Source organism: Lissotriton helveticus, chromosome 4_1 (assembly GCF_964261635.1).
Source record: "Lissotriton helveticus chromosome 4_1, aLisHel1.1, whole genome shotgun sequence".
NCBI classification, from domain to species: domain Eukaryota; kingdom Metazoa; phylum Chordata; class Amphibia; order Caudata; family Salamandridae; genus Lissotriton; species Lissotriton helveticus.
The window spans coordinates 2,106,607,581-2,106,629,466 of NC_136063.1; the positions used below are offsets into that span (position 1 = coordinate 2,106,607,581).

Genomic DNA, 21,886 nt, shown 5'->3' on the forward strand with positions numbered 1-21,886 from the left:
GTGGTAGAGGACACCTTGTGATGCTGTCTGCAGTCAAAGGGTGTGTGATGTCAGTTCTCCTATTCCTGATACTTTAGCAAATCAACACTGATATGGGAATGTCCTTTGGGATACAGATCTGTCTTGAGGCGTACTTGGTTGTGTGTTTTTTTCAATAGGATGTGATTTTGAAATGAGAACCTAAGTGATCCTGCTGTGCACACAGGTCACCTACTCTTGGTGTATTAAATGACTTAAAACTGAAAGTGAAAAGTGGGGCAAGTGTCTTTCCTCATTCATCTTGGTTACAAGAGTCAGCTGCCAGGTGTGCACCATATTTAAAAGACAAACATAGAAATAAACTATATATTGTTCATCTACCGCATATCTGCTCAAGGTTCCACGCACTAAAACTGCTTCATGGGGTGATAAGCGCTCATCGTTGCCACAGCAAAACTCTGGAACTCTCTACCAACTGAGATCAGATCCAGCCAGTCTTCACTAGTGTTTAGAAAAATGACAAAAACATGGCTGTTAAACCAATAAGTCCCTCTGCTATCTGGCATAAACCCGCTGTCCTTAGCGCCGAGACACCTGCGGGTATTTGAGCGCTTTATAAATCTCATAAAATAAATAAATAAATATATTTAAAAGAATGCGAAGATCAGAGCTGAGACTCAACTCCATAACTTAGAAGAGTACGGTGTAACAAGAGAGGCAAACCAGGGTGAGCCACCGTCCGAAGAACAAAAAAACAAGCAGGCTGAATAGGTTGTGCTTTTTGATTAGGGATCAGATCAAAGAGTGTTGCGCAAAGGGTGCAATTAATAGCAAACGGGATAGTCACTATAGATTGGAACCTTCAAGATGGAGCATTAAGAAGTGTCAGGTTAAAGTGTGTTTGAAAGTTGAGGTATTTAGTTAAGAAGGGTGGACATGAAGTAAAGCATGCAGGAATGGAAGGGTCATAAGATGCAATATGAAAGAGGACGAAGGTTTGAACAAATCAGGACAGCTTAAACTGGCCACCGGTGAGGCCGCAGTAGGCCGAGACCTTCATGGCATTTGTTACTTGAGTTTGAAATACCTTTAAAAACGAGAGACAACAGGCGTTTGGCAAAGCAGGAACAGTTTGTTTAATCAAACGAAGCAGCCGGGAGGACAGTTACAAGCACAGGGTCCGAGGACCGTCAAACATTCATTACATTCAGTTGGCATCCTTCCTAAATACAATTTTCATCAGGTTGTAAAGTTCTCCGGCAGACCATATATGGTGAGGGAGGTTGCTGTCTTAAATCCATAAATTAAAGGTCACATGGTTCCTAACGGTGGGCTTTGACCTCGTGTGGACACAATGCGGCCAGTGGGTAATGTGTCCAGTGTTCTGATTGACTATGTGTCACTAACTCATGTGGCATCTGACTTTATGGTGTTTTAGGAGCGAGCGTATCCCCTCCGGCCAAGTGTGCTTTATTGGGGCCATTCACCCGTGACCATTGTATTGTTACTGTGCCTATCTATGGGATTGATTTAGGGTTTCATGTTCATGAGGTTATCTACCAGCTATGCCCAAGCCCACCTGTGACCTATAAATCAGTAGCCCCGGGCCTCTGTGTCTCAGGGCTTGCCTTACTATGTATGTGCAAGTCGAAAGATGTGGGGTGCATGACGTTTGATTTCTTTTATAGGGATGTGATTTTGTTTTCATAAATAAATGTATTGTTTTCCCTCTTACACAACATAAGTGTATGGTGACAGTTGTTATCAAAATTGTAAAGAACTGTGTACTTAGTGCTCCATAGTTATTGGCTCTGACACATACATAGACTGAGCGAAACTTAAACCTTAGATTACGGTCTATGGAAAGTCATCCTTAATGGAAGAGGAAACCTCACTCACTTTTTAGTGTCATGCTTCATCAAAGGAATCCTCTCCCCACCCTGGTAAGACAATACCACCAAGGCGGACTCAACCTCCACAAAGACAGACTAGATAGGAGAGAGTTCTTACACAAATCTTACTGGATAAGACAGGGGATCCAGCTTAATATTAAAAAATACCTTAGTGTGCCAAGGAGAAATACCTTTTTTGAGTGGAACACTAGGTATGGTTAAAAAGTCAAAAATTGTTTGGTAGTGGGTACAGTGACTCACAACCAACTACTACCTGCCAACATGTTTCTGCCATCATTAATAGCCTGTAAGGTCTGGGGCATTCGTCAGGGGGTGTGGATCCCTATGGGTGAACAATTCCTGTTCAGACTAATTAGGTTGGGCAGGGAGATTTCCTAATTTAGGCCCTACCACACTATCCTACCTGTTAGTAATTACGTTTAAACTTGAAACCCTAGATTGTAGGGGATACTGGCATCATGGTCAGAGGAGTGATTGACTAAGAACTACAGGGCTTGTTGTGTATTTTAAAATACTTACTTTCATTTGCGGGGAGCTGTGTTGTGTTATCTGGCCCCATTGTACTGCCCGGTCCGTCCCCTTTCCGCCACGGCTTTTCGGTGCCGCTTGAGCGGAGGGACGCAACTCCTCCCACCCACAGCCTACAAAGGTGCCATTAATCTGCCGCGCTTGGTGAGAGCAGCGCGAGCGAGGTGCTGGGCTGTGTGTGTTTGAGATAGCCTTTAAAACTTGCACTGTGAATTGTATACGAACTCCAGTTGCCGGGTGTGAATTTTTAACTGTTTTATAAAAACTTGCACTGTGATTGACTAAGAACTACAGGGCTTGTTGTGTATTTTAAAATACTTACTTTCATTTGCGGGGAGCTGTGTTGTGTTATCTGGCCCCATTGTACTGCCCGGTCCGTCCCCGGTGCTGGTGCCGCTTGAGCGGAGGGACGCGACTCCTCCCACCTACAGCATCACTTCCGGGGCACGGCTCATATATACCAATGTGCATCCGGCCGCGCAGCGGACAAGATGATGGCGCGCCGAAGTTGCGCCAAAGTTAAGCCCGTCTGCGCCCATCCGCGACCGGGCGCGGCCCAGTGCCCTACCCCCTGCTCAATCCTCCGCGGTCCCTATAGTCTATGACGGACGCGAGCTGTGGGAATTACGCCCCGCGGTTGCGGATTGTTGCAGGCACACTTTGGAGGTAATCTCGTCCACCAAGTGCCCCCATTGTTCCTTTAAAGCTAAGAGAGAGCTAGCATGTAAGGCAGGGGCAAGTAGTTTCCAAGGGGCCCTACTGAATTGCAGTTCACTCCCTAAACATGGTTTGCAAATTTGAGATCTTCTTTTAGAGGAGAAGCTGGACATACTCTTCCTGACAGAAACGTGGTTGGGGGCGGACTCAGACCCTGAGGTCATTGAGGCATTACCGCCGGGTTATAGCATGGCTAGGGTGGATAGACCCTCAGGAAGCGGTGGGGGGATTGCAGTGATCACTAAAGCGCCTCTTGTGTGCTCTTTTGAATCTCTAGGGATAGAGAATTGTGAGGCCGGCAGGTTTGGACTACAAATTGGCCCTCAGGGTCATATATCGGGTATCCTTCTTTACAGACCACCGGGAAGTTTAGGCAATTTTAGACAAAGTCTGCAAGAATGTGTAGCACATATGGCGCTTAGGCGTAGTAAGTTTATGCTATTGGGAGATATGAATATTCACTTTAAGGATGCACGACTGAAAGAGGCTGTAGAGATTAAACAGGAATTACAGGATAACTATTTAGAGCTGCTAAATCACCCCCCCACCCATACGCATGGCCATTTATTGGATCCAGTGTTTGCCAGCTGGGATGGTATAATGACGAGAGCCCCAAGTCCGCTCCCTTGGACTGACCAATTTCTGGTTCCTTTTGATATCTGTATCACTGGGGCTGAAGATATCCTGAGGGGGGGTGATAACAGCTATCCCCACCGAAAGTGGAAGAACTTCTCCCAGTCTGTATTTAATGAGAAGCTACGCATTGGGGGGATGCCGGGAGGAGCGGATAGTGAAAGCTCCAATTTAAATCTGGAAGCCCGTATCCTTGAAACCCTGAATGCAGTAGCGCCATTGTATACCGCTAAGCAAGGGAAGAGAGCTAGAAAATCTGCCCCATGGTATACGTCAGACCTGCAGTCACTCAGGTCGGAGTGTAAGAAGCTGGAAAGAAGCTGGCGAAGGGACTTTGACACTCTTAGGAAAAATTATTATAGAGTTGCCCAGAGGGGCTATCAAAGAAAGGTGAGAGAAGCAAAGGCCCTTCATTACAAAACTAGAATCAGTGAGGCAGAATGCTCCGCTAGAGAGCTTTTTAAAATTTATAAGATCTCAGCGGTTTCCAGCTCCAATGCGCCTGAGTCGGACTCTTTCATGGAATGTAACAGAGTGGCAGAATTCTTTGCTAGAAAGGTGCGTAAAATGTATAGCTCCTTCTCCAGCTGTCCTGCAAGTGGGGAGACCTTTGTAGAAATGAGGGAGGCTGAGTACTTTGACTCTGACAGTAGGCTGGAGTGCTTCACAGTACCTACATCTAAGGAGCTTGTAAGAACATGCCTTAGTGTGAAGTCAGGATCTCCTCGTGATCCAGCCCCCCTAGAGTGGTGGGAGAGAGCTTAGAGGTTTTAGAACCATACATTCGCTATGTCCTTGAAACTTCATTTAGCACCCAGATGCTTCCGCTGAGCTGGAAGAAGGCTATCGTTCTACCGATAAGGAAAAAGGCCAACATAAGCCATGCAGTTTTAGACAATCTGAGACCGATTTCCTTGCTGCCATATACTGTGAAGGTAGCTGAAAAAATAGTGAACTCACAATTGATGGCGTTTGTGGAGGAGGCCAAACTCCTTCATCCTTCCCAGTCGGGGTTTCGGGCAGGATATTCGACCAAAACTGCCTTACTGCGTGCCACAGAGACGCTACGGCAGGGCGCTGACGCAGGTCACACCATGGCACTGGTCATGCTTGACCTAAGTGCAGCGTTCGACACTGTAGCACATATCACCTTGCTACAGTGTCTGAACAGGGGAGGTGTGACGGGTCGGGCGCTCGGCTGGTTAAAATCCTTCCTGACTGGCAGAAGTTTCCAGGTCCAGAGAGGCTCGTTTCAATCTGTGGAAATGGCACTGGAACAGGGGGTGCCGCAGGGCTCGGCCTTGAGCCATACCTTATTTAACTTATACATGGCCCCCCTTGCAGCTGTGGTTCAATCGTTTGGTGTAGAGATAGTATCCTACGCCGACGATACTCAACTGCTGCTCACCCTCTCCCAGGCACCGTCAGGTGGAGCCGACAACTTTAGAGCATGTATGCAGGCCTTAGCAGTGTGGATGGATAACCACTGCCTAAAGCTGAACGGCTCAAAGACGGAGGTGCTGGTGGTCGGTGGTGATCAACTCAATTGGACATGCGACTGGTGGCCAAGCTGTCTGGGTACAGCACCTACCCCGTGTACGGAAGCTGAAAACCTAGGGATTTGGGTAGATCCCACACTTTCCTATGAGGCACATATTGGGCGGTTGGTGGGGAACTGTTTTGGGGTGCTTAAGATCCTGAATAAAACCTTGGACCTACTCCCCTTGGAGGCTAGACGCACGATGACCCAGGCCCTGTTAACATCCTGGCTTGATTACGGGAATGTCCTCTTCTTGGGAGCTTCCAGCAAAAGTATAGGGCGGCTTCAGGTATTACAAAACGCAGCGGCACGTCTAGTGCTTAGACTACCTAGGAGAGCGACATCCAGAGACGCATTGGCGACCCTCCACTGGCTTCCAGTAAAGGAAAGGATACTGTTTAAGGCCCTCCTGATATGTCACCGTATCCTATGGCAGAAGGCTCCTCCATACCTTACTGATTTGATCACAAGGTATGAGCCGAGGAGAGCGCTGCGGTCTTGCGGAATGGGCACGTTGGTGACCCACCGTTTTAAGAGGGCTAAAATGGGAGGTCGCTCTTTTAGAGTGATGGCCGCCACAAGCTGGAATAAACTCCCGCTCAGTCTTCGCCTCCAACAATCGGAAACTAAGTTTCGGTGTATGTTAAAAACTCACCTGTTCCAAAGGTGAGTTGGGTGCTGGTCTCTGATGTGGCTCAGTCACAGTGCCTGGCTAGTATTGCTCTCGCTGCGCGGGGACACGCCGAGATGGCGCAGCCATAGCGCTTTACAAATATCTTTATTATTATTATTATTATTAGGAGGCGGGTCCTTTGTAAACACACATTCATCAAAAGGAACGCCCATACATATTACCTACTCCGGTCTCCACTCTGTGCAGTCTCTCTCTCTAGGCATGCGCCTCTCATTGTATTGAAAACAAATATCTCCGATTTCTTTAGAACATGCAAATGTGGAAAATCCCCATTCTACAATCCTAGAATAATCATGTTTTTAATATTTTTTTTTCGAAAAAGTTAATGTAAAAACATATGTTTAAATATGCCAAAGTAAAATAAAGAGAATATAGGCATAGAGTGTTGAGGCAAAGTCTTGGGACTGTGATGTTTTTCTAATTGATTTGTTTGTTTCTCAGTACCAAATTGTCATTCATATTCTCAATTGTGTGTCAACAGGTAACAGAGGCATTCCAGGACCGCCAGGGCCAGATGGCTTGCAAGGTCTTCCAGGCCCACCAGGATCAGGTTCAGTCGCCCACGGCTTCCTAATAACTCGACACAGTCAAAGTACAGACACTCCGCCATGCCCGCTAGGAACGTCGCGAATCTACGATGGCTATTCACTCCTGTATGTGCAGGGGAACGAGAGGGCACACGGCCAAGACTTGGGTGAGTTGCCACATGAGCTCATTCTACCAGGGTGACAAGAATTTTCATGTTTTATTTTGAGTCCTAAATTTGGTTTTGATGGTAGAAATGACCTTGCCAGTACCTAGGAATGTACCCAACTGTACAGCATTCCTATAAGTGGGTCATATATCGTTTGCTCCTCGGAAAGCGGTAGAAATTTAGTTGGAGTGGACTTTTACAAAAAAATGAAACACAATTTGCTTGCTAAGTAATAGCTTGCACTTATTCTTATTGTTGTATGTTATCTTGTGTTGTGTGTTTTATGCAGTTGTAGAAGCGTTAATTGCTATGTATAACAATGCAATTTTAAGTTGCATTGTTACATTGTGTGTTTATATACTGTTGTAGTACATGCATTAGTTTTGTTATTTTTTGTTTGTGTTGCATTGTTATTTCACATGCTATATAATGGTGGCAGCACTGCTGCAGTTTTAAAACTTGGAGGAAAGTTAGGATTTTTTAGTTGAATATTTGAGAGATTGTTGGAGGTGGAGGAGCAGATGAGATTATTAGTTATATGTGCCCTTGAACCCGAAGATAAGATTTCAAGCACTCCCTAAAATGCATTCATGTTTATGAAACTGGCTTTCTTATTGCTATTTCCAGTGCCTGTAATTTAAAGACGGGCATGACAGAATGACTTACTTTCACAGTCACATTGTCCTTTGTCAGTTCTCAGCTCATTGTAGGTCTGTCAACCTGCGAGAAACCACAGTAGCATGTATATATTAATGAAGTCATTTTGTCTTCCTTTACAAAGTGCCAGCTCTAATCATGTAACCTCCTTGGTGACAGAACCCTTATGTCCGCATTTGTCATCGCGAACAGGAGCATTTTGCTGGGATTCTTTGTAGTAATTCATGGGTCTTAAAGGGACCAATCTGTGTAGAGAAAAGAGTTCTCTTTACCCAGTCCGGCATTGCTAGCAATCACGTAGGAATTCCCACATTTTCCTTTGTTTGATGACGTCGGCTTCGGCTTTGAGACCTATTGTGACATCATTCCCATAGAAATTCCAGAATTTTCTTTTGTTTGATGATGTCAGCTTGGGTTTTGCAACCTATTGTGACATCATTTACCGGGCTCCCCCTCTTAAGGTCTTGTCACAGTACTTTGTGTAACGTGGACTGCAGGGAGAGGAGCTAAGATTAAAAGAGGCTTTTTTCTTCGAACCTGTGCAGATTTCCGTGTCGACTTGTTGGGGTATGTTGCTGAAACGTAAATTTTTGTGTTTGTGGCAATTTCATGAAATTGAACCATCTCACTGCTTAATGAAGATGCTGTTGTGCTTCGATGCATTCAGGACTATTAGCAGAATAAACATGTAACACTGAATTTTTAAAATCTAGGAATGATTCAAATATACTGATCTTTACTGATAACCAATGTGGTTCTCATCCTTTAAATAGACAGGAGCCCCACTGATCTGCCAGCTTTAAAATACCTCCAAGTTTACTAATTTGTTCTTAACACACATGCATTTGCCTACGGTTTATACCTATCATGTTGGGACGCTGATATAGCTTTAAATTAAATTACAAAATGTAACCTTCACTTACTAACTCGGGAACATGAGGGTATTTGTTGTTTCAACGTGCCAGGAGGCGTTTAATGTCAGTTGTGTTGGCATTAAACTCTGCTACAAACAGGGCTGTTCTGGACATAATCCATGGTAAAATTGCATCAGTCCGTATTTCATGTTAGATTTTCCAAATATTTTTCAAATCAGTTAAAGGGGTGGCCAGACGAGGGTGCCCCGCTATTGTTTGCCCTGGCGGTGGAGCCGTTGGTCATTCATCTCAGGGGGTATTGGCGGAATGGGGTATGAGGGCGGCGAACAATATGCATGTGTTGTCACTATATGCGGATGAAATCCTCCTTTATTTAAGGCAACCTCAACATTCCATTACGAGGCAAGTTCGGGGAGACCTCGGGGCTATCTGTTAAACATGAAAAGGAATTATTGTTCCCGCTGGCACGGCTGTCCATGGTTCTGGTGGTGGCACTCCCGCAGATGAGAATTTAGTGTGAGACAGACAAGTTCCGCTATTTGGGTATTCTGGTGGCACTAAGGCCTCATTCGCTGTTGACTTATAATGTATATAGTGTAGCCGGTGGAATTCAGACTTATGTGCTTTTTTGGAATGCGCTGCCCTTGTCTACAATTGGCAGAATAGCGGTTGGACATGTTCTTGAGGCGGGGTATGTGGCGGTGCTTTCATTATGATGACACTGACTGGAGGAATGTAAAGGTCGATTAGAGTTTGTGTTTGGATGTTTTACATCTGGGAACATTCTTTTGAGTACCTTTTGGCTGGTGTCTTTACTTTGTGCCAATATAGTTCTATTCTTTTACACACATATAGAGTTGGAGAGATGCCATGTATCTGAATATGTGGCAAAAGAGGTCAGTCCCAGTCTGTGTGTTTAGTGGTTGTCTGTGAAGATTTTAAATTGCCCAGCCAGTCCTGAGAGTTTTCAGTGAAGAAGAGCAGGCCTGGTTTGTTGTCAGTCTTTTTTCCACTGTAGGATATGGGGAAAATTTGGGGTTTCAGAGTTGGCTTTTAAGGTGTCATGTTTGAGTAGGTAAGATTCACTTTAAGTCAGTGATTGTTACACTGTGCTATTGTTATTGAGTGTAGCAGTGTTGAAGAGTTTGCTGTAAAGGTATAGAGGGGTTGGTGTTGTCAGGTATCTTAATTTTCTGACTATACAGAGGCAGGGTTTTTTAAGGGATTCGTGTTTTCAGTGTAATCAATTGACAGACTGGTCTGTGCAAGTAATCCTCTGATAATGCTTCACGTGACTGTATGCAAAATGATAGTAGAACTATTTTGTCACCTATAGCCAATGCTAGTAAACCCATTGAAGAACAATCTATAATGTCACGTGTTGAGAGTCCAAAAAATAATCAACAATATTCATGCTCTCACCTCTGTTCCAGAATGCATTAAAGTTCAAATAGGGGCATAGGTCTCCCCTTTAGGTGACAGCATGTGCACATTCCTTCACGTTTGACCAATGAGATCTGTGCTATACATACCTATAAAATAAGTATTGTTCTATTATTGTCTCCCTGCAAAAGGCAACAAATTTTAAGAAATTAGCATTATCTGTAGAATCAGTGCCTAATGTAATTCAGCTATGTTTGATACAGATGAATAAAATGTATTCAAGTCTCTCATAAGGATAGATTGCCCTACATATGTAGCAAATGTACAGAATATGGTGGCTTCTGAGCATAAGACATTAAAAACGTACGATTCATCATGGGACAAAAAGATTAACTTGAATAGAGACACAGAATACAGTGTGATCTAGTAACAGTTCACATGACTAGCAGAGCATTGTAAACAAAGGTTTGGTGTCATGAAGCACAGTAAAGGGATAGGTGTTGGAACATACATGTGCTGCCATTGTATATGGGGGTGGTTGATACTTCGTCCTATAAAGAATGGCTCTGTATGTCCTGATTATCATGTTCAAATTACGTTTTTTTACAATATAAGCAGCCTGTTCTTTATGCTGCACGTGTCAACTGGGACACTGACTCCTGGTCCTGTGTTTCCACTTTAGCGGTGGTTAGATTGTGACTTGGGCAAAGGGTTCTGGCCCACTGGTACTTTTACGACTGCCTTGGCTATGCCTTTGCCACTGGGAAGCCTTGGCACGGGGTGTCTGCGAGAGGAGGATATTTTATGGGCAGCATTAAGAGCATGTACACGAGGGAGGGAGGGAGGGATGGAGGGAGAGAGAGAGGCACACAATGCCTTGCTGTTTCAATGGGGGACTGCCCTATCCAAGATGGAGGACCTTGAGTAGCACTTTAATTTGCTGTGGCTCCTAAGGCTGCCTTTGAGTTTTGCATCATCTCACACTACTTGCGTAATCCACATCCGTGCCCCTCAGGTAAAGTGCTGATGAAATTAAATGGAAAGCATGAAGATAATAGCCGCAGAGCTGATATTTAGTTAAAGCACAGGGTTTCTCTCTAAAAGATTGTATTTGTTTTTTACCCCATAGGCACAGCAGGCAGTTGTCTCCGCCGCTTCAGCACCATGCCCTTTATGTTCTGCAACATTAATAATGTGTGCAATTTTGCTTCACGTAATGATTATTCCTATTGGCTGTCTACACCGGAGCCAATGCCGCAGAGCATGGAGCCACTAAACGGGAAAAACATCCAGCCATTCATCAGTCGGTGAGTGCCGTCTTGTTGACCAGGTGTCTGTTCAGAGTTGTTTGTTTCACAACACTGTTCTGTTTTTGGGGGGCAGACAGACGTTGCTTGGTGTATGTGAAGCCTTGGACAGTATGAACAAGGGAGACAGTGCACTCCCTTCTATACCAAAGAATTTGCAGAGGCTGCATTACAGCAACATTGCTTGTCACCCTTACACATGAAACCATCCCCATTTCAATTCAATTGTATTAACAAACACATCTTCAGTTACCTTGTTCTTTGAGCCTTTTATTGTTTGTGCTACAGGTCCTAGTAAGCCTTAGGCCTTAGTAAATAGTTTTGACTGTAGATGAAGCGACCCCGACGACACTCCCCCCCCACTGCCCCTACCTTGACTTCCTGTTGCATTCAGTGTGTGCCACAGGATGGCTGGTGGGAGTCCCCTGGTAGACAGGATTTCCAATCTCCAAGCTCTCTATTGTTTTCAAAGAGTTTCTTCAAGTGAGGTGATCCTTTTCGATTATCATTTATTGACTGTCTTCTCTTCTTGTTGTTCGCTTTCTCTTCTCCAGGTGCGCGGTGTGTGAGGCCCCGGCTATGGTGATAGCCATACACAGTCAGACCATCCAAATCCCATCCTGTCCCCAAGGATGGTACTCTCTCTGGATTGGTTACTCCTTTATGATGGTATGGACCAGTGCTTCCTTCCCTTTCAACCTGTGTATCACACGCCTACTAGTAACTACTACAGGGTCTTACTCACTCCTGCACATAATGTACATTGTTCTAAATTCTCAAACTGTACAAGTACTTCAGCACTTCTGTACTTAGCACACTTTGAAAGCGTCTTGCCTTACAGCACTATCTTTTTTTATTTTCCATTTATTTATTCCAGCACACCAGCGCAGGCGCAGAAGGGTCTGGACAAGCCTTGGCGTCACCAGGATCCTGCCTCGAGGAATTCCGCTCGGCTCCATTTATTGAATGTCATGGTCGGGGAACCTGCAATTACTATGCAAACTCGTATAGTTTCTGGTTGGCAACGGTGGAGATGTCGGAAATGTTTAGGTAAGTAGAACTGGCTATCTAACTCTGGTCATACTTAACAAGATGGGGCAATGGGCTGCGCATGCCATACTTAGTAAGCGTAAAGCAGGGTCTCTACCTAATTTCACACTGCGCTGTTTATTTACGACCTTCCCCTGTTGATGTATGTGAAAGTGGTACAACATACATCATCAAGTTACAATTAATTCTGTGTAGGTGTTTTTAATTGCAGTGTAATCTGCTGCTCTAACTTTGACATTTAACACCTTCGCTGCGGCGGCTATTTCGCTAAGGCTAAGGCCGCGCGGCGCTCACACGCTGGTGACGGAACCGCTCCGTCACCAGCCTCGGGTGAGCTGTGCTGATGACGGAGCGGTTCCGTCATGGCTCCGTCAGCTCAATAGAAGGCGCCGCGCAGGCGCGTCGGGCGGGCCATGACGAAACCGCTCCGTCATCAGCACAGCGCCACCGCGGCTGATGACGGAGCGGTTCCGTCATCAGCATCGATGTGGTTAAAACATTCATTGATGGTTCAGAAATGGTCACAACATTGCAGCTGTGACTTACTATATGCATATTCATATCTCAGCCAAGCTCAGTATTTACTCTACCTTATCTGTTATGGACTTGAAAATATTTGTAGATCAAACTGTGCTGGCTGTTTTCCTGTGTTGTTGTGAGTCATTTTTGCGTTCCCTTCTTTTTGCCCAAGTATGATTATTTTGTTTCTGCTGCACAATATTGTCAGCAGCAGCTGGCTGAAAGCCTGCTATCCTGTCATGTTTAATTACCAGCAGCTACTGAGTTTCCATTACAAGTGGAAAATGATCTGCTTGTTTTGACAGATGGTTATTTATTTTTGAAAGTCCTGGGTCCAGTGTTTGTCGAACGTGTTTTTATCAATGTACATAGTCGGGATAATTGGTGTGTTATGAGTTAAACAAGCAAGCACTTGTTTCCTCTAAGTCCCCCCTCTGTGGCCATGAAAAGAGGTACACAATAACCTGTTTGGCGAACTGTTTTTTCAGTTCTGTCTCTGCACTTGCTTTTAAAGCTGTGTGTTGGTGTAAGCGAAGTCTCACAGGAAGTGTATGGTGATTAGAAATACGTTAAAAAAGTTACACATTTCCAAGTAAGTGAAGGGGCAAATAGGAGGGGGCAGTCCAAGGGTTAAGGGGAAGATTTACAAGCCCCTTGCACCTCTTTTACGCCGGCGTTGCATCATTTTTGTGATGCAGCAGCGGCGCAAAAGATGCGCCATGGTGTGGGGTATTTACAATGTGACGCAGCTGGCAGATGCGTCACGTTGTAAAGGCCTGCGCCATAAGGAGGTGTTCCGGCGCATGGGGGGGCGTTCCTGCGCAGGAACAACTCCTAAAAGTGGCTGAGTGAAATCTACAAGATTTCACTCAGTCACTTTTAGGCCAATGCTGCGTCAAAACCTTGCGCCTGCTTGAAGCAGGCGTAAGGATTGACGCAGCATTGGACAGAAACGGCCCCCCAGAGCATTGCTGGAGCTGCGTCGCGCTTGCGACGCAACTCCAGCAATGCGCCGCCTTTACGGCACAGATGCGTCACGCATCTGTGCCGTTTTTGCCCCATGGTGCGCCGCATTGTAAATGGGGCGCACCATGGGTGGCGGAGCTGCGGCGCACAATAACTGGCGCATCCTCAGTTAATCCATCAGCCCTTCAGTTCCGATTCTGATTAGAATTTGCCACCACTAGGAGATGACAACAGAGACGATGGGGATAATTTTCACCCACATTATGATGATGACAATTTATACATGATTTTAAAGGGGGTCAGTGGGCTTGATGTTTCCCCTGATACCGGGTTAATATTCCCCTCCGAAATGTGTCACTAATGGAAGAAAGTGGTTCCTTTGACATAGTGGTTAGACGTGCCCCTGAGGTTCCTTCTGTGGAGATCAGGAAAAATGTTCCTACTGAAGTTCTAGAGCATGGGTACTCACAAACTTTCCCTCAAGGCCAAATTTACAGTGTGGTTTGTGGCCGAGGGCCGCACCAGTGGGGGCGGGGTCAGTGGGGCGGGCGGGGCTAGAGCAAAAAAAAACCTGTGATCAAGAGGTTCAACACAGGCACCTGCAGTGGACACATTAGTCCACTGAGCCACCATACACACGTCTGTCTCCTGATTGTCTGTCTATCTGTCTGAGTGTCTCTGTGTGTCTCTGTGTCTCTATATGCGTGTCTCTGTGTCTCTGTCTGTTTGTCTCTGTCTGTGTGTCTCTGTGAATCTGTGTCTGTGTCTCTGTCTGTGTGGCTCTGTGTTTGTGTGTGTCTGTATGTCTGTCTGTGTGTCTCTCTCTGTGTCTCTGTCTGTGTATCTGTCTGTGTGTGTGTGTGTGTGTGTGTGTGTGTGTGTGTGTCTCTGTCTGTATGTGTGTCTCTGTCTGTGTGTGTTTCTCTGTCTGTGTGTCTGTCTGTCTCTGTCCGTCTCTGTCTGTACATCTCTGTGTCTCTGTCTGTGTGTCTCTGTGTGTCTCTGTCTCTCTGTGGCTCTGTGTCTGTGTGTCTCTGTCTGTATGTGTGTCTCTGTCTGTGTGTGTTTCTCTGTCTGTGTGTCTGTCTGTCTCTGTCCGTCTCTGTCTGTACATCTCTGTGTCTCTGTCTGTGTGTCTCTGTGTGTCTCTGTCTGTGTGTCTGTGTCTCTGTGTGTCTCTGTCTGTGTGTCTGTGTGTCTATTTGTGTCTGTGTGCTCTGTGTCTGTGTGTCTTTGTCTGTGTGTCTGTCTGTCCGTGTCTCTGTCTGGGTGTCTGTCTTTGTGCCTGTGTGTCTCTGTCTGTCTGTGTGCCTCTGTGTCTCTGTCTGTGTGTCTCTGTCTTTGTGTCTGTGTGTCTCTGTTTCTCTGTGTGTCCCTGTGTCTCTGTCTGTGCATCTGTGTATCTGTGTCCAAACAGGATGCTTCCCAAAATGCCTTTTTAAAAGTCACCTGTGAAAGCGCTAACAGCTGACTTTTTTTTTTTAACTTTGTTTCTTGAATGAAAATCAGAAGTACAGTACATGATTGAACGACATATTGCACATTACCATCAAATATTCCGGTTCAACATCATTCAAGGTTACTTAGGATGCATCTCCTATCAGCCTCTCCTGTCTAAGCAGTTCCATTTCAACCGTGGGTGAGATACACAGGTCCCCCCTGTATTTGTTCCAGTGTGACCATTTCCTGTCTCATTTCTTAGGGCAGCCCCTCGCCTTATAGACCTCTGTCAACATGCATCTGTCCATTTCCCGGATCCATAGAGTGACACGGGGTGGGCTTTGATCTTCCCAACCCTTGGCTACTTCCCTCTTCACCAGTGTGTACCCCAGTGTTGTGAACTGTTGTTCGATCTCCGTTAAGTCAGTGGCCTCCCAGATGTTTAGTAGCCCAAGTTGAGGTGTTAGTGTTATGTCTTTACCCAGGGCCTTAATCTTGTGAGTCGTCGCTCCCACCCATAGTGGGCGTATCTTGGGGCATATCCACAGAGAATGGTAGTATGTGGCCCGTTGACTACAGCCTTTTATACATCCGTCATCCGGCTTGGTCCCTATTTTGGCTAATATTATCCCAGTGATATATGACCGGTGAAGTATTTTAAGTTGGATCAAACGAAACCTCTGAGGTATGGCCGCCTCACGCGGGGACATTAGCGCCTTCTGCCAGTCCTCATCCTCAAGAGAGCCTATATCCACTTGCCAGCGATCCCTGAGTTTCAGAAAGGTATCCAGGAGGTTATTGCTTAATTTCTTGTAGATTAAGGATATTGCCTTAGATCTAAGGGGTCCATTGAGTAGGCGATCTTCCAGCGGCGACGACTCCGGTATATCTGCGGTGGACGGAAAGGCTGTATGTAATTAGTGTCTTATTTGTAAATATCTATATGATTCTCCCTGGGCTAGCTGATACTTTTCCTGGAGCTCTCTAAAGGTCAGAATAGTCCCTTTTTTGACCAGATCTCCCACTGTGGATATCCCTATGAGGTCCCACTTATCAAATCCAGGGTAGTACCCCAATCTTCCCAGCTTCTGAGTAAACCACGTTGGCGTGGCCAGCGAGAGAGTGCCAGCCCAACCTAGTCGAGCTGTAACTATACGCCAGATGTCCAACGTGTGTTTGGTTCTTCTTATCTGAAGTGTAGAGAGCCCCTAGATATCCCGAGCGGTCAGTTTGGTATCTATCCAGGCATATGCCGGGTCATCCGGGGGGTAGTATAGCCAATGGTTAAGTGCCACCAGCTGTGACGCCCAGTAGTACTGTTGTAAGTCAGGAAGGGCTATGCCCCCATCGTACCACCCTTTTGTCAGTTTCTGCCTAGCAATTCTCGGGGCTCTCCCATCCCACAGCAATGTGGTGATCTCACTCTCTACCGCTTTAAAGTATGAGTCTGGGACATACTTGAGGAAACTTAAACCCTTCCTCCCAGCCAAAGACTTCCAAACTGCAGTACAAGCACTAGTCATCCCTCACATAGACTACGGCAGCATCGCCCTCTGCGGTCTCCCCCTAACTACAACTGCACCCCTAAGAGCTTCGCTAAACGCGGCAGCGAGACTCATCACTGGATCTAAAAAACACTCACATATTTCCCCTGACTTTAAATCCCTGAACTGGCTGCCTTTTGAAGCCAGAATACATCTGAAAATTGCCTGCATGACGCACAAGGCTGTACACCTGAACTCACCCGTCTACCTCACTCAGAAGCTGACAATCTCTGGCGGCTCCAGAACCACCAGAAGCACAAACAATCTTCTGCTGAAGCCTCGAAGATTCCGGAAGGAAAAAACTTACAAACGCTCCTTCTCAGGAATGGCGCCCAGGATCTGGAACTCACTCCCTCCTGAAACCAGGCTCATCTCCTCAACTCCTCTTTTTAAGAAAGAAGTAAAAGCTATCCTCATGGCTAAATACACTTGAACTATTACTTTGGACCTTTTAAGACTCTGCGTCGATCTGTACTACTTGTTTGATCTCTCTGCCCATTTGTATTACTTGTATCATCGACTTACCTGATTGTCTATGCTCCCTCTTATTTGTACTTTTTGTATTACTGACTTACCTGCCTGACTATGCTCCCTCGTGTACCTACCCTACCACTCACTTATTACCTACAATTACGCTATGCCCAAATGCCTGTTCGGCACTCTCCTGTTCTTAGCCCTTGCCTTCGTAAAGTGCTCTGATATCTGCAAAGATCTTGTTCGCGCTATATAAAACTTTCAAAATAAATAAAATAAATTGTGGGGGCAATTCTGGAGGACATAAAGAAATCGGGCAAGGGCTAACATCTTAAACAATGCCGCTGTCCCCACCAATGTTAGTGGCAGAGTCCTCCAGTGTTTCACATCCGTACGCAGTCTGGCCAAAGGCGGGGGCAAATTTGAATCATTGAAACAGGTTGGGTCCGCGGTAATAAAGATCCCCAGGTATCGGAAGCCATCCGTTGCTACCGATATTGCACATTGTGGTGGGAGGCGAGGCACCTCCCCTGTCAGCATGAACAGGACTGATTTGTGCCAATTATATTTACCAAAGTTTGTAAATATATCTAAGACCACACTAATAGATTTGTACGGGGATGACAGATACAATAGGATATCAGCTGCGTACAGCGATATACGATCTTCCACCTCATCCGCCCAACAGCTGACTTTTAAAGGGCCTTTTGGGAAGCAGTCCCACAGTGCCATGACCTTACAGAGGCCGGCAGTAAACACAGAAGACAGCCGAAGGAGCATACGTAGGGGATGCCTATTTAATATGTATTCACAACGTATGCTCTTGCAGTCATCTTCTGTGTTTACTGCCGGTCTTACTTGAAACTTAGAAACTCCAAGGCAAGGTCCGCGGGCCTCCAATGAAAGGCTGCCGGGCCGCTGGCGGCCCTCGAGCCATACTATGAGTACCACGGTTCAAGAGCCTGGGCAGGCTTCCTCTGAGCCCTTACTGCCATTCACGAAAGCCCTAGCTTATACATTGATGGGGATCGGGTCCGAGCCTTTCTCTAGCTCTCCAGCAAACAGGCAGACTGACACCAGGCAACCTTGTTCCAGAGGGTCTAGTGATCTAGGGTTCCACCAGGAAGCCAAATTCGGACTCATTTCCTACAGTCCCTCCCCGACCTCCAGACAGTGAATTGAGGTAAATTGGGAAACACATGTTTTCTTCAACCAGCCTAGCTTTAAGGTCAGTCAATGCAAGTTGCTTACTAGGATGATCTATGCACAATCAAATATTTTCTCCAAGGTTGGCAAACTATTACATCTGACAGATAGGTCATCCAATTTGTTCATTGCGGCTATGCTCTTCCATTTCGTTCTGACTGGCTGCATATTCCGCATACATCAGAGCCGCTTTCAGAAGAACACTTGTCCATCTTGTTACACAGAGGCCCATAGAGAGGGAGTGGTTGTTACTCCTGCTATTTCCTCATGTCATTGAAGGATGGAGGGCTTCGGGCTATATTTTGGATCTCTGCCCTTTTGACACCTTCCTATGAAAGGACAAATTCAAAATACTCGGACTGGCCCAGGTTTTATTTGTCCTGGATCTGAGCCACTGGACGGTGGCTTTGACCTGCAGGATGCATATTTTAATGTGCTTATTCTGCAGTATCACTGGCGTTACCTGTGGTTCAGAGGAGGGCCGGGGCATTTTCGATTAGAAGTGCTCCCCTTCGACCTCACCAGTGTCACTTAGGTGTTCACGAAAGTAATGGAGAACTACTCCCCTACCTCAAGAACTGGCTGTTGAAGGCAAGCTCACCAAAGTCAGTAATAATCCACCATCATGTGACGACCAACCTCCTGACACTGTTGGAGTTCACGATCAAGAGCCTCAATCCTGGGTCTCAGTGAGAATGGTTCTGAGGCTTCTTAGCCTATTGGCCACCTGCATCCTGCTTTTCAGCAATGCCAGGTGACATGTGCAGGCTCGGCAGTGGACTCGAAGTCTTAGTGAGCCCATCTCTGAAACCTGTTGGATTCCATCCAGGTTTCAGAGGAGACTGTAAACGATTTGCAATGGTGGTTGCACGACCCCTAGTTGGACCAGCCACAGACTCCTCGCCCTTCCCCACCAAGAGCCGACAGTGTGATCAATGCATCGCTGTTGGATTGGAAGGTCATCTGGGAGAGGTGGAAATCAGATGTCTCTAGTCTCGGCGGAAACCCAATTCCACAGCAGTGGGTGCTGCGGGCCATTCGTTTGACTTTGAAGGCCTTACTACCATTCATGAAGGGGACTTTAGTTTGGATTCTAGTAGATAATATCACTGCCATGTGGTATTACAACAAAAATGGTGAAGTTACATCCCGGGTCCTATACCAAACAGGCTCTATGCCTCTGGAGTTCGTTTGGGTGTCAGGTCATCTCCCTAATTGCGAGCCACCTATTCGGATCGTTGAACTCCAGGGCAAATGAGCTCAAACAACATTGCCTGACAGATCAAGAATGGTGGCTACACCTCAAGGTGGCACAGGCCATCTTTCAATAATGAGGAGAACCCTGGCTAGATCCAATAAGAGTGGAGCATGGGACTCCTGTAAACCTTTCCACCTCTGCCTATCCTGCCCGGAGATTTGGAGAATATCAAGAACAACCAGGTCCAAGTCATCCTAGTGGCTCCAGATTGTCCCAGAAGAGTGTAGTACCCGTAACTTCTGTACATAAGCATCTGTCCTTCAATCAGGTTACTGCTTCAGGAGGATCTTCTGTTGCAGCAGCAGGGCTGGGCTCTGCACCTGGGTCTATACAATCTACACCTCTATGCATGGAGATTAAACGGCAGCATTTGACAGCATTTCATCTGCATTCTGAGGTTATGATTTGTATCCTTGCTGTGCAGCATCCCTCTACACTACGGGCGCTGGAATACATTTGTGGCCTGGGTTGCAGTCCGTGACACAGGCCAGTTACAGGCAAATTGTTGGAGGTTTTGTAGTCTTTGCCCCAGCACGGGCTTGCAGTGGGCACCATTGAAGGTTATTTATTGGCTTTTTGCGGTTACCAGTCCAACTGTGCTTGTTAAAATCACCTGTTGTGATGAGATTTTTAAAGGTTTGACACACCTGTTCCCTCCCAAACCATTTGCAATGCTCCAGTGGGATCTTAATTTGGTCTTGACGTTCCTCATGTGCACCCTCCTTGAGCCAATGCCCAGCTGCGTGTTGCATCTTCTGACTATGAAAACTGTCTCCCTCATTACAATCACTTTAATTCGTCACATGAGTGTCAGTCAGTCATAAAACTTTTATTCGGTTTACAAAACTTTTGAAACCACAAAAAGTGCAAAAACCGTACATATAAAACATCTCATTATAATTAAGAAAAACAAACAAAGACGGAAAAATAGAACGGCTAATTAAAATTAACATTTCCATGGTTAATGCGTGTAGATGACAAGTCAGTTTGGAAAAAAGACATTGATGTAATATAATTAATCAGTCAAGATTAGAACGATATTTTAAACAGGATTTTAAAAAACAGGCTACGCATTTAGCGGCATATTCTGAGTCCAAACATTTCAAAGCCAAGTAGGCCGGATGACAGGATCTCATACCTAATGTGCGTAAGAGAGGCACAATCCAACGCTTACGGGCGAAGACATAGTATCTGCAAAAGAAAGTGACGTGCATTGTTGATTGTGAGGATATTCCATCACACGGGCACTTTATAAGAGTGGGAGACCAGTCCTGTTTTTTAGGAAATGTAACAATACGAAAAAAAGAATCAAAACGGAACCTCGTTAATAGGTATTTTTCATATGAGGTGAGGTGGTAGGTTAGGTATGCTTGGATACCCGGGACAATCTGTACTGTCAAAATTTGGATGTTGGAATATTTATTAATTTCTTGAGATAGACGTAGTTCTCTCAAGTGGGTTGAGCATAACTTTTTTAAATCTTTCCTACTGATATCGGCTAAACAGGAAGGGTCATGAAAGTAGAAAGAACGGTCCAGGTCTCTAAAAAAATTGCTAACATATGTTAGCCAGGGTATTTTATTCCATCTATCTAAGCCCAGACAGTCTGTAATTAGTGAGCGTGTCAAGTGACATTGGGTCTTTGTCCAGATACGGTGCCACAGAAGGATGGGTTGGGACCTTATGGTATCTATGAGATAGTCTACACCCAGTTCTATGTGGCATGCGTAATTTGGGGCGCTTTGTGGTACCGCCAGCAAATATTTTAAAAACCCATTCTCTATGATCTGGAGGGAGTCGATGTTTGAGTGTTCCCAGACCCCGGCTCCATAGACGGCTACAGAATGGCATTTTGCATAATAGATTTTTAACAATTCTGGTGGGGCCGGTTTACCCAACTTTCTCGAAAAAGAGACTAAAGCCGAAGTTGCTCGCTGAAAAAGAAGTTTTTTGCTGTTCATAGCCGGTCTCCAACTTAAATTATCGTCCACTAAGATACCCAAGTAGGGATATACCTTGGTACATTCCAACCTCACTTTGTCATTATAAATACTCTTTGGTTTATGTACCCTGGGACCAAGGTGCATAACAAAGGTCTTTTTCGCATTTACTTTTAGGCCTAATGCACCCATAAATTGACAGTATTTGTTGAATTGGTTTTGTTGTTGGTTCAGTTGTCTGGCTAAAATTACGGAGTCATCAGCGTATAGTAGCACCGGAATTGGGCGATGGGCTATCATTGGGAGGTCCTGGCTCCCTTCGAGCATGGCCACCTCAAGGCCTTTGGTATATAAGTTAAACAGGAAGGGAGCCAGCACACAGCCCTGTCTAACCCCTTTTGTGATGTTAAATGCGGGGGATAATTCTCCGTTTACTCCATACCTGACGCGAGCAGTGGCGTCTGAATAGAGTTCACGGAGAAAAGTAACGAGCGGGGGTCTACCCCCAGATCCCCAAGTATGGTCCAAAGTCTAGAATGCTGGACGCAGTTGAATACTGCGCTAAGGTC

At 45.7% G+C, this 21,886-nt stretch overlaps 1 protein-coding gene across 1 annotated transcript in view; it reads left to right on the plus strand.

The window, feature by feature from the left end:
* The window catches only part of COL4A5 (collagen type IV alpha 5 chain), a 433,650-nt gene that overhangs the window by 400,136 nt on the left and 11,628 nt on the right, over positions 1-21,886 (plus strand). Inside the window, exons 47-50 of the mRNA XM_078688785.1 lie at positions 6,486-6,698; positions 10,743-10,920; positions 11,475-11,589; positions 11,798-11,970. Of these exons, the coding sequence (XP_078544911.1) occupies positions 6,486-6,698; positions 10,743-10,920; positions 11,475-11,589; positions 11,798-11,970 (679 nt within the window). The remainder of the gene's footprint in view (positions 1-6,485; positions 6,699-10,742; positions 10,921-11,474; positions 11,590-11,797; positions 11,971-21,886) is intronic.